The sequence below is a fragment of the Pungitius pungitius genome, chromosome 13 (assembly GCF_949316345.1).
Source record: "Pungitius pungitius chromosome 13, fPunPun2.1, whole genome shotgun sequence".
Taxonomy (NCBI): Eukaryota; Metazoa; Chordata; class Actinopteri; order Perciformes; family Gasterosteidae; genus Pungitius; species Pungitius pungitius.
In genome coordinates this window covers 2,272,795-2,286,246 of record NC_084912.1, presented here as the reverse complement: position 1 = coordinate 2,286,246, position 13,452 = coordinate 2,272,795, and the positions used below count along the sequence as shown (strand labels likewise).

General features: G+C 45.0%; 1 protein-coding gene across 1 annotated transcript in view; it reads left to right on the top strand.

Annotated features, from left to right (window-relative positions):
- The window catches only part of LOC119214147 (pro-neuregulin-3, membrane-bound isoform), a 207,928-nt gene that overhangs the window by 174,131 nt on the left and 20,345 nt on the right, over positions 1-13,452 (top strand). Inside the window, exon 3 of the mRNA XM_037465643.2 lies at positions 1,362-1,435. Coding sequence (XP_037321540.2) covers positions 1,362-1,435 — 74 coding nt within the window. The remainder of the gene's footprint in view (positions 1-1,361; positions 1,436-13,452) is intronic.

Here is a 13,452-nt window from a genome sequence, read left to right as displayed (position 1 = left end):
TGAGCTTGATCTCCGGTGGGCTTGTCTGGGTGGACGCGGATGTTCTCTCGGTCGGGCGGCTCCAAAAGGCCGCGGCCCCGCAGGGACGCGAATATTTGCTGTGTGCTGTTAGCCTGTCAGTGCGAATGTAGATTAAGTCCAAAGTTTTCAATGAAGCGAATCCACAGGGACGAGCGCGGAGAGAATTGACCAAATGACCAAACTACTTAAACTGAAGTTTTTTTATATTTTCATGTATTAGACTTTCCTCAAGAGGGACAGAGAGAAACAGGACAGAGCATGGGGCAAATATTTATACCCACACCCACCGAGACGTCCAACTAGCGCTGTGAGACGCATTCACACTTCTATGTATTTATGAGGACATTTTTCGAAAAAGGCGTCAGTTCTCAGACCAAAAGTCCTCAGTAATTCTTAGACCAAACTCCGCCAAACCAAACTCCGTCAGACAAAACTCCACCAAACCAAACTAAACGAAAATTGTGTGCTTGACTGGATTCAGAACTTTTAAATACAATACTAAGTTAGCAAGTACAAATGTCTACTTGTCATTACAACATTGTTATTCATGTTCCAATGGCAGTGCGTAAGATAGCATTAAAACTGAGAACATTAGCTTGAACAACATGGAGGAAGATTGACTCCATGGTTTGGTTTGACGGAGTTTCGTCTGACTCCGTTTGGTTTGACGGAGTATTGTCTAAGAATGACTGAGGTTTTTCTGAGACCTGAGTCTGATATTTGAGTCTGAGACCTGAGGATGTCCTAAAATTAACACCGTAGCATGAACATTTCGTGTTTCATTAGCAGCTCAGTGATCATGTATCAGCGGATGTTGAGATGTCTCGAATGCACCTTTCATCAGGATCGCTTCCTCTTGGTGGCTTTAAGGGGCCGACAACACAATCGGCTCCATCTCAGCGCCGTTCCGAGCCCTTGTTTTTTTCTGAATGTGTCTTTCTCTGTGAGGATTTGCTGTAACTAAGCAAGGAAACTCATTCAGCAACAGGCAGAGAAAGGTTAAAGGGTCTCACCTAATGGGGATTGGATCCTCTGCTGCAGCCTCAATTTGCTGAAAAGAGAGATATGTCTTCTTCTGGAAAGTTCTCTCCTGTTGCAGGTTGCAAGCCTTGAAGAACCCCTCTGTGTTCATTTATTCCAGTCAGTTTGCCTCCACGTAGGCGGCTCTCTTTTAGCCTCTTATATCATTAAAAACCAGATCTCACTCTGAGTGGAAATGTAAATGTCTCCTGACACATTCTTGACCGGACTCTATTGGTTTAGGTGTATTTTGTATTCTGTCGAACGATGACCTGATTCACAAGGTTTATTCCTCCTCTCGCTCTCTTTTTCGCCCGCAGGTGTCGAGAAGGCTACCAAGGAATCCGCTGTGACCAGTTCCTGCCAAAGACCGACTCCATCCTGTCCGACCCAAGTAGGTCTCCACATGTTTCACTTCGTTGTTCCCCCTGAAGCGATGTTGTGTTCTCCGGACATGCAGTTAGTCATCGCAGCAGCAATGCAGTCACACGTCCTTCTCTTATCGTCACACATCCTAAGCAGTGAGGAGCTACAGTTCCTCTGCGCATTGTGGACCTTGGTGCTCGTCATCTACATCTTGTATGGTTGGGTTGTTCTGCTGTAACCACAGCCCTGCTGTTTTTTGGGGGGAGGAGGGGGTTGCTATTACAAAATAACAAGTATTCCTTAACTAACTCTGACAATGCTGTTAGCCGAGCTCCTTCGTTTTGGTACAATTTAAAACATTGAAGCAAAACACAACGGCTTCCACGGTTTCAAATAACATTTCTGACATCTCCAAATAATCTCCTGTCTTTTTCATTTGAGTAACCGTAATGTGTTTACCACACCTTTCACTTTTTCTAATCTGTCTTCATATTAAAAAAAAAGGATATGCGACCTTTTGAGGTACAAAAGCTTATTCTACCAACAAGGCGCACACTCTTATAGGACTATTTACACAAAGGAGGCTCCTATTCCTCTCCAGGGATTTCTACCTCGCGTTTGGTCCAATATGAAAAAATCTAAACCGTTAATATTCTGAAATTTAAATTTCTCATTACATTGTATGCCCTACTGCCCAAAGGAGAATGTGCCATTAATGAGACACGCCAATGGAATGCGGCAAATGCAACAACACTGTTATCAGTTATCGCTCAAGTTAATATACTTGACTTTTCAGATCATTAATTAAGTCTCCGTAATGAGCTTTTTATATCCATGCAAGTATTGGGGTAATTGTCCCTGTTAAAACAACATTGGCGTTCACTGGAGTGACGCCCGTCGCTGTGTTTGTTCACCGAACCCGTCGACCTGGACCTCTGCGTTCCTCACCACGAATGCAATTTGTCAAACGTTGGGCGGAGAACGTCGCCGAGTTTGTTGCTGCTGAATCCGCTGATCGTTGTAATCTTGGCTCTTCGTCGTTTCTCTGCTGAGGGTCGAGGAGCCATTCAACTGTTTGAATTCATACGTCATTCAGCAGAACAAGTCTGCTTTGAAAAGACATAATCAGCATCAGGTTTTGACGGCTCCTTTTGCTTTGACTCTGAGCAATGCTTTATTTTAATGGGTGGAATAGTTTCAGGTTGAACATTTAAAATACTGGCTTTTTCCGGTAAGAATGGAGACAGTGCTCTTTGAGTTGATTTGAAAATTCGGCTTACACCACTCTACCTAATTCATTTCTAATGTTTTTCATCAGAGTTCAATAACTGTTCAAGATTCCTGATTCCTTTTCGTGATATTAAGAATTGATCGGCCTACTTTCGGGGGATCGGTCTTGCTGGTTTCCGTCCTATCAAATTACTACAAAACACAATGTGGAATGGTAATGAATTTACTTCTTTCTTTCTTTTTTCCCCTCCATTTTACTATCATGGCTTCATAAAGTCGGTAAGTGCAATGTCGTAAAAAGAAGAGAGGAAGCGTGCGGCCTCCGTCTTCTCCCCCCCCCAGGCGTCACAGCATCACTCCTTGACTCCACTGCTCGCAGATCATCAAATCCTAATTCCCTGGGCTACTTGTGTGTGTCGTGCTCGAAACTTGCATCAGTGTTGACATCTCGTCCCCTCCCGTCCCTCCAGATGTCCCCCCCCCCCTCTTAACCCATCAGTGTTGACCTCTCGTCCCTTCCCCCGACTCTACGGTCCTCTGTCCAACCTGTCTGCTAAGACAAAGACCCACTGCCCTCAGATGGGCCAATGAAGAAGTAATTTACAGTCATTTCCAGAACCATGTTGGCTGATTGGCGGAATAGTCGGAGCAAACGTTTGCACCTTTTGGAAGAAAATGTCAAAAAGCTTGATTGATTTCCTAGCCGCGTTCAACCAGACTGAGGAATCACATCAGCTCTGCACATGTGATTAGGTCTTAAGACAAAGGAGGTGGGTGTGGTGCACATGCAGCTCCACTTGGGTCCACGTGAAGGGCAAACAGTGGCATTGGAAGGAGAAAGCAGAGGTTGTCGAGAAGCTCATCTTAAAAAAGTCTTCCTTCCAACAGGAGCACAGAATCAGAGCGGCTGATGAGCTGTGTTTAGTTCTCAGGAAGCCCAGGAGGATCACACACTTCCACACCTCACTTGATGGGACGAGTTTGAGATCAAAAGTGTTTTTTTTTTTTCAGGTTTCCCCTGAATCTGTCAAAGATCATACTGTACGTCAAATCTTTTTTTCTTTTTTTTTATTGCAGAAGAAACAGAATTCTAGTTTCTTTTGTTGTTGAGACATCTTTGGTTGCTGATTGGCAGTACGCATCCTGACAAACTTTTTGCAGTATCTTCATGCAGTATTCAGGAGCGAACACATTCCATACTCTAAATGTATTCTCTTTGAACAGATTCCCTACTCCTTTCTGCATTACCTTAATATCCCTGTTCACTGCTTCCATCATCTCCACAGCAACTCTGCAATGATGGTCCCAAAAAGCTGATTCTCAACCCTTCTGAAAGGGAAGAGACTAGTTCTAGTTTAACCACAGTCAGAATCAGCCCACTTCTTTATTTCACACTATTTCTATTAGATCTGATTCCATGCAGTTTTCCCCCCCGAATGCAACGCTGTGTTTTACACATAGAGGAAGCATGGCGTGTGCAAGTCGCCTTGGTGGGTCTCGTGATTAAAGCTCCACAAAGCCCCGTTTCTTCGATTGCGAATGCTCCCATTGCCGCTTGAGCTTTGTTCACGAGAGGAGTGTTCAGCCAAGTACACGGGGATCCGTGGTGCGAATGAACACAGGAGGAAATTAAGTGTCCTCGGGAGGAACACCGACAACCTGTGAGCTGCTGAGGGTGACGCTCTGTCTGCACACCAGCAGACACTCCGTGAACCATCACACGCACGCACAACAACTCATCCAGTGCAGTTGATTTCTTTAGGTAAGGTCACGAGGAAGCGTCGTGTGGGTGTTTAGGAGCAAACATTCATATTGCTCTTCTTTGCTTTGCACTCGACGCAGGCAAATGTTATACAAAGATATGAGACTTAGGCAGTTTGTAGGATTCAAGGGCGTTTGTTTTTGTGCAGAAGTGGAAGTAGAGAGAAGCAATAGAGGTTGCAGCAACAGAGCTTGCGTGCCAAATATCCGTGGTTTAGGTTTATAACGCTACGCCGGCACCTTCCTTTAGGCTGTGTGTTGTGATTTCTTTCTTCTTTTGCACTCGCGTCTCTGCATGGTTGCGTCTCCATCCTGACATCCCGGCACAGCGTTGGGAGGTGAAGAGAAGCATCTCGGGGGACATCTGGCTGCATTCACAGCATCTGAAAGACAGGGAGGAAGAAAAAAAAAAAAGAAAAAGCCGGATTAATGGTCTGAAGTAGTCGACGTCTCTGACATCAGCTGTGGTATCAGCGCCCCTTCTCACACTGGCTTATTGTGGCAAGGCAAATCCAACCTACTAGGATGGGGATAAAGACCTGTCGAGTCTGGCTCTTGCAATAGCAAAGCCAGAAGGGGTCTACGATGTGAAAGATATGCGTCTCTTTAAAGCCTAACATTCACCAGGAGCAACTTTTAAAACCTTTAAATCCCATATCAGGATTTGTGGTTTTTTTGCACTTTATTATGTTGGAAATAACTTTGCTTGTATTGAACAAAGCTGCAGAGAGTCAGGCTACTTTCACTCATATTGGCAAGCGCCCGGAGTGAAGTGAATGGCATCGTTCCTCTGAGACAACCCATTAAGAACAACAAAAGATGACTCTCTTAAAGAAGCAGGTCCCTTTGGAACCAGATGAAACAATACACACTAAGAATTTTCATCATCTCGTCTCTCACTTAATGTCGTGTATTTGTTCGGGTTTTCACGTGAGACACAACCCATGAGTTGCAGTTAAACTTGAATAATTCCGACTATAATTACACACAGATTATTACATGCAGATTGCAAGTGTGAATTTGATTAAAAGCAGTGCGCAAAGCACTCTTTTAAAGGAGCTACTTAGTTCATTTATTAAACTGGTGCTAGCAGACACAGGACCACGCTCCCCTCGCTGTTGCTGCTTTCACTGGGACTTTTCTCCTCAATGCGACTCTCGTTCCCCAGTCACGCCAAAGGGTTCGCCCAAAGACCGGATCGTCCTAGTCCGGTCAACAGGACCGCGTGCCGAGGTGGACTGACTCGCATTGATTTTGAGTCTCGGCGAGGTGCGGACGCGCCCGGATCGATAGTCTCTCATCATCTTGTCCCCACAAGGGGCTTCCTCTCTAGGAGGAGAGCAACATCGGGGCTGAGACACCTGCTGAATCGGGTTAAGTTCCTGTTGATGTTGCTTTAAAATGAAAGCTTTTAAATAACAAAATAAAGGCAGTCTTTTTTCAAAAAATTATTTATACGGCTTTATTAGCTGCTATTCTTTAATAAAACCACTACTAATACTCTGGAGCCAAATCCAGGTCAAAAGTTTTGTTTTGTTGTTGAACATTGAAAAATAAAAAAAACACTAAAAAAATTAAAAATAAGTGGACGAAAAATATTTTCGGGTTGAATATAGTTTTGACTCCGTTTTATTATTTTTATTATTATTTTATTCTTCACTTGTATTTATTTTTTGATATTCACTTAAAACTTATTTTTCAGGTTGACATTTTTTTTTCAGGTTGAAAGCTTTTTTCGCGATCTTTTTTTTCACATTCAGACTTTTGACCCTGATGTGGCGTAGGAGGCGGGGCGTCAACTGACTTTCAGGTTCACCATTTTTTCCATTTTTTTCGAATGAACAAAGCTTTTGACCTGGACACTGCATGAAAAAAACGTACTCAAAAGCACCAATGTGTTGATCCAACAATTGACGGCCGCTTCTCTGGATGCACTCGTTTATAAGTTTACAGGCTCAAACATGGCCGCAGCTTCCGGGTAACTCTCTGACCCCCGAGGGCCACACGCGGCGACCTCGTGTCGCTGCTCGCCGCATCACAAGGTGACTCCTCTGCAGGCAGACCGGTCGCCCGGGGAGACTTGGTACCGGAACCACGCGTTCCTCCCCCTTCCATTTCGCTGTGGTTCAAACTTTAAAACGAATGGCGAAAAGTGTGCCGTCTTTTTAGGGGGGACAACGGGTCCCTGGGTCCCCCGACCGCTTCCCCTAAAACAGCCAGTGAGCGACACGCGATGTGCCGCTGTGTGGATTCCTGGACGTGTAACCGTCCTCTCAGTCCCACCTTTACCCGACGCGATTGAATCGATTTAAACGATGAAGAATAACAAAGTCCTGGAAATATTGGACTTGGCGTTGATAGCTTGAGCGAAGTTAATCAGGTGCATTGTGCTCTGTGGCTAGCAGTCAAATAATAGCTGACCCTCTCCATCATATCCCCCCCCCCCCATTCTGACAACAACCATTCTGCACTCATCTCTTTTAGAAGAAAAACAACACACACACACACACACACACATGGGGGGATGTATTGTCTTCCCAAATGATATCCCTCCCTCTGCGAGGAAAATCAGAGGCAAGCGCAAAATTGACTGTTGCAGCGGAGCTTAATGGATGCTGATTGCTGAGGCCAATTTACCTCCAGCCCGTCTGTCGCACCGGGTCCGGGGCGGCGAGCAATCACACGAGAGGAGGGGAGGGGGGGGGGAAGCGGGAACGGAAACTCGATATTGATTGCGGCAATTCGTCCGGCGATGCGACCCTGGCGTGGCTCTGGAAACGTTTACACCAGCGAATGTAGCAGACGTCTTCGGGGGGTGGGGGGTTTGAATATGAAGAGCGGCATCTCTGTCCTTGGCCCCCAGTTGTCCCCCAGTTGTCCCCGCCCCAGTGTATCGTCCGAGGGGGGGGGGGGGGCGTTACCATCAAGCATCCGACTTTGGGCCGCACCTGCCGTAGGTGTGCTGGTGCTTAGTGGGGGGGGGTGGCAGCGAGATGCAGATTATCCCAGAGGAGCGCAGGCCGGGACACACGGCCTCCGGTCACCGGGTCATTAATCAGCGATTCTCTTCTCCCAGAAGCACATCTCTCTCTGTCGTCCCTTTTTTTTTTTCCTCCGTTTGCCTGCAGCTTGTCTCGTGTTTGCCTTTTTTTTCCATTTGTTAAATATCGAGGGAGCTTTCGGGTCGGGGTTCTAAACTTATCCCGTGCCGTGATTATTCAAAGCGCAGTGTGTAAACATACATTGGAGTATTTTTAATGGCAGCAAGTGTTGTTTTTATTTAAGTAATTATTTGCATTTGCCGTTATTGTAACTTGCATTGCAAATGCATTATTCAAGAAGCCAGTTTGTGATTACAATATTTAATGCTTTAGAGAGAGGATTTATCATAGAAAATGTTCTAGACAAAGTGAAAATTATGTAAATATATCTCACAAAAAACTACATTTTTACCCAATGCTCAGGGACTTTCTGCTGCCGATGTGACAATTAAAAAGTGTTTATTGCCGAAAGCCATTCTCTCCTCCTTCACTCCTTAACAATGTTACTCTTATTACAGATTGAAATAACAGCTCACGAGGACAAAACTGATGAAGAAAGTTGTTTTTGTCAATCATACACATACTATTTTTAACTAAACGATGAGAACAGATGAAAAACCTCCGTGCTGTAATAACTTTTTATGAGAATGTATAACCTGGTTATACAACATTATAGTGTGGTTGAAAAGCAGGACGATCATCAGCAGTCTGGGATTGATGCAAACCCATCTGTGTCATGGTTTACCGGTCGAAATCTCTGGCAAAGTAAAAAAGTGTGATGAACAATTAATTCAAAATAATATATCATTGAATAAATAGAACACAACTATACAACATAGTAAATGCTGGTTAATATGTTACAGGACAAAACGGCTTGTTTTGCCCCCGAATTGATGTGCAGTCCGATTCGATGTCAATATGGAGCGACCGCGGCGTGGTGGTAGCTCGCGATGCAGCTTGCTGCGGTGGTCCAGTACAGAACAAGGTGATGGCTCATCACCAGAACGAGTCCGCCGCACAAAACCCATGCTCGGATCTGTTTGTCTCGCTGGCCGCGATGAGAGGGGACGCCCGCTGCCAAAAAGCCAGGATGGCGTTCAAACCTTTCAGCCAGCAGGCCGACGACGAAACTCAACTTTATTGTTTATTTCCGAGGCCACAACAACTTCCTGAAATCAATTTTGTGCAGTAAACTTATATGCATTACGTTTTTTTCCGTATTTTTGTCTGAAGCAACAGAATTAAAAGTAAAAGAATAAAACAAAATGATTACGTCACAATTTTGGTCCAATGAAAACCTTTGAAATTGCTTTAATTCAGCAACTTCTTGTTGCTAGTTAGGGCAACAAATGTGTGTGTGTGAGAAAGCCCACAGCTTCAGATATTGAAGCGACTGTCTGGGTTTAACGGGTTTAACGATGGTGACACCGCGGCGCTGAGCGCGCTAATGGCCGGCAGACCTCTGTGATGGAGACGTCGGATGAGAGAGGCCGTGCAGCAAAATGGCTCAAAATTACCTCGCCCCGAATGGCGTATTAATGCTTCTCTTCTAAAGCTCTTTCAGCTGACAACTGGGGAAAGTGTCGTTGTCCATCAACAGGAGGCCGGAGTGTTTCAGTGTTTCAGTCCCTTCAAATCCTCTGAGCAAAGAGAGAAGCGTCTGGTCATATGATTGAGTCCCTCGGCCTCTTTCTCTTTGCACTCTCCTCATCTCTTAATGCGTTTTACTGTCTACTGATTCTCATGTTTCTTTATTATAGCATATATTATTACTAATATAAGAACACTCTATGCTGGTGTGAGAAACGGCACACGGCTGCTATTTGGGTGTTAAAGAGGGAATAGAATTATGAAGGAATTAATTCATGGAGGACTATTAATTAATTCTTTTTAAATGAAATCTCAAATCAGTCTGCATTTTTAGATTCATCTTAAAGAATTCTTACTCCTTAAAAAGATTTCTAGTTTATTCTTCATTTCATGTTCTTTTTTTGTAAACTGGAAAATATTTGATTTTAGATGTGAACCAGGAAAATGGTAAGTAGGAAAAGGTTTTTAAAGCACTTCAAAACAAAGGCTGCAAATTCAGGCGATAAAAGCATTTAAATAAATGTGTCCTATTTGCCATAAAATGTGTTTATTTATATGTACTTGAAAAAAGAAACTTAAAAGACTTTCTTAAAAAAATGAATTCCCAAGTACATAAATGATAAAAATCCCAAAAGTAGTCGGCCACTCATCTCTCCAGATACAGCCCTCCAGTCACCCCTTCTGCCCTGGTTCCTCCGCTCCTCTTTCCCTCCACGAAGGCCGACCTGATCGCACCGCGTATCCCTCCGCCCGCTCAGCCGGGCCTGAGAGGAGAGACGGGGGTCCGGGAACATTAAGGCGCGCTGCTGTGCGTTCGCTCCACCAGGCCACGGCTGCACTGCAGGGCCCGTAGTCGTAAAACCTCATGGGAGCAGGAGGACCGACCATGGATCACCGCTCTGGTACCACTGCCATATTACACTGCCCACCGGGACCAACGGGAGTCCTGCATGGCTGGGGGAGATGAAAAAAGAACTCAAGCTATCCCCAGATTGGCCCATACCTGCACATAAGCACATACCCGATACCTACCTGATACATACCTGATACCTACCCGATACATACCTGATACATACCCGATACATACCTGATACATACCCGATACATACCTGATACATACCCGATACATACCCGATACATACCCGATACATACCTAATACATACCCGATACATACCCGATACATACCTAATACATACCCGATACATACCCGATACCTACCTGATACATACCCGATACCTACCTGATACATACCTGAAACATACCCGATACATACCTGATACATACCCGATACATCCCTGATACATACCCGATACATCCCTGATACATTCCTGATACCTACCTGATACATACCTGAAACATACCCGATACATACCTGATACATACCCGATACATCCCTGATACATACCCGATACATCCCTGATACATCCCTGATACATACCCGATACATCCCTGATACATTCCTGATACATACCTGATACATTCCTGATACATACCCGATACATACCCGATACATACCTAATACATACCCGATACATACCCGATACATACCTAATACATAGCCGATACATACCTGATACATACCTAATACATACCCGATACCTACCTGATACATACCTGATACATTCCTGATACATTCCTGATACATACCCGATACATACCTAATACATACCCGATACATACCCGATACATACCTAATACATAGCCGATACATACCTGATACATACCTAATACATACCAGATATCTACCTGATACATACCCGATACCTACCTGATACATACCTGATACATACCCGATACATCCCTGATACATACCCGATACATGCCCGATACATACCTGATCCACCTCATCCGTAGGTGTCCTATTAAGCTCGGTGGCAACGTGCCTTGGTCCCTTCCTGACCTTCTTCACGCTGTTATTGACGACGGGACACGAAGGCTCAGAAACCTGTCTGCGCTGATACGAACGTGATAAATGTCACTGGCAGAACCAGGGCGAGTGCAATCGGATACGTGACACGTGGAACGGAAGAAACAGGGAGCGGGGGGGATGATGGACGGAACGAGGGAGGAGGGGGGGGTGTCCTCTGTCTGTCTCCATCCAGCCTCGCTCTTCTATCTCTCCGTCAGGCCTCCTTGCCCTTCAGGCAAAGCGTACTAAAACCTCATCTTACCACCAGAACTACCCCAAACTCTCTCTTGACACGTCCTGCCTCTTTCACTCCTGCCGACGTCTTCATTCTGTAGCGTTTAGGGTCAGTTTTCTCTTCCCCACCCTCTCTGTCTCTGTCTCTCTCTGTCTCCCTCAGTCTCTCTCACTCGTTCCTCCTACTGCTGAGCCGTCTCTTCCTTTCCTTCACCTTCCGTCCTTCCTTCCTTCCTTCCTTCCTCCCTTCCTCCTGCTCTCCAAAAGCCCCGGAGGCGTCCGTGATTCACTGGCTGACCTTCCTCTGCTGCATCCTCAGTCTGGCTGGCTCACGTTCTCCTTTGCATTTTGCATGGAGTCGGTCATACGTGTACTTTTTAACTTTAACCTTAGTCCGTGCACTCCACTAAAACTCTTTTTATGATGCATCATAATCACTTTCATGGTGGTCATTGTTTGCTCTATGGGGGGAAAAAAATCACATTACTGTAAATACATGCAACAAACATACACTAAACATGTTTTAGATGATTCTTCCTTGCAAAGATGATTTCTAAAAACATTTCTCATTCAAATCAGAATGTGTCACAAATATGTTAATTAAAAGAAATGGAACCCTGATTACTGTGGAAAGGTTTTTAAATGAGTGAACAGTAATTGCATTTGTATGATCCTACGTCATTACAAAATGCTTTAATGATGTGTTATGGTTATTATTGCGCTGCATTATGAATATATGTGAGTGCTTTAGACTGTAATTAAAAACACTGATTATTACGTATTAAGTATGTTCATAACGTGTTATATAAAAGTGTTGCTTCAACCTTCTGACTGCAGTCAGTAGTAAACTCACAAGGCTTCATCACGTACTGCATGTGGACAGGTCAGCCACACAATTTAATTCTAATAAATAGGTTCTCCGATGTATTAACAGTTAATGGCAGAGTTCAGGGGAAGGGTATAAAAATCCCTTTAGTGTCACATTCCAACAGCCACACAGGGACTTTGATGCATCTACACCTCACATTCTGCTTTGTGAATAAAGGGCCCGAGTTGTGCTTTTTGCAAAGATGAAAAGCACTCTTGCTTTTATTGTACTGCTGGTTAACAGGCGCCGTTACTGCCTCCACCTACACCTCTGCCTGCAGCTCAACGCAGCGCACTCACATCTGTTTTATTGATGTATTTCAAAGTCATTCAGGGAAGAAATTACACAAAAAAGCACGAACTAAAGCGGAAGACGACAAGGTCTGGTGAAGGGAAAGTGGGTACATCGAGGTGATGAATCACGTCGAGCCACAGAATAACACCAGGAACACGCTGCACACCACAAACCGATGAAGCAGAAGAAGATAATAATGTTAAAAAAAAAGGGTACAACGTGTTACAGAATGTAAAAGGTAATGAGAAAGTCCTCAAAAGTGCAAATGCGCGTGTGTGTTTATGTATGTAGTTGTGTAGCCCAGGGGGGGGGGGGCAGAGATGATGCCTGACGATGATTGACAAGCTCCCTGGAGCCGTTCCCACGATGACTCAGCGCGGATTACGAGATTGAACCAGTTAGCCCGAGTCTGCAATACCGAATCCCACCATCGAAATGTAAAGACTGCACATTAACAGTGTTTTCTGCCCCTCTTTGCTCTCATGAAAAAGAGATATTTTATCAACACACTTCAGGCCCATTTAACTCCGGGGCTCCAAAACAACGTCGGTGATGTAAGATTTGTCCTTGAGCAGCAGCCAAAGCCTCACATAACTATTTTAGAGTTGGTTAAAAGTATTCTGGTATGATTGCAACGCTCCGTCTCATTTGGCGCCACTTTGCTTTAATGCCGCGCAGCGAGCAGGAAATAATGCAGGGAGAGGAGTTGGAGACGGCTTTTTCTTTAGCTAAACCCAGAAGGAAAAAACAAGCAAAAACCCAGCAGTAAATGGGCATTTTCTGGGGGGGGGGGGGGTGTCTAATGGGCCGAACTCCCACCTGGATCGCGGAGGACGGATGGCTGTGCAGCAAAGAAATGGGCGGCGTTTACATCCGCGGAGGAACATCTGGACGTGTGTGATGGTTCGGGTTGTAGGCAGTAGAGTAAAGTCGATCATCCCCCCCCCCCCCCCCCACCCCTCGGGCCATGTTGCCTGATTTAGTGGATGCAGAGCAGGAGGCTCACACGACACACAAAGCAGCTTCTACGGGGTCAGAGGATGCCGATACCTTGTTGCCATGGCAACTACTGCAGGCGGGGGGAATTTAAAAAAATGATGAAATGATGAAAGGGGTC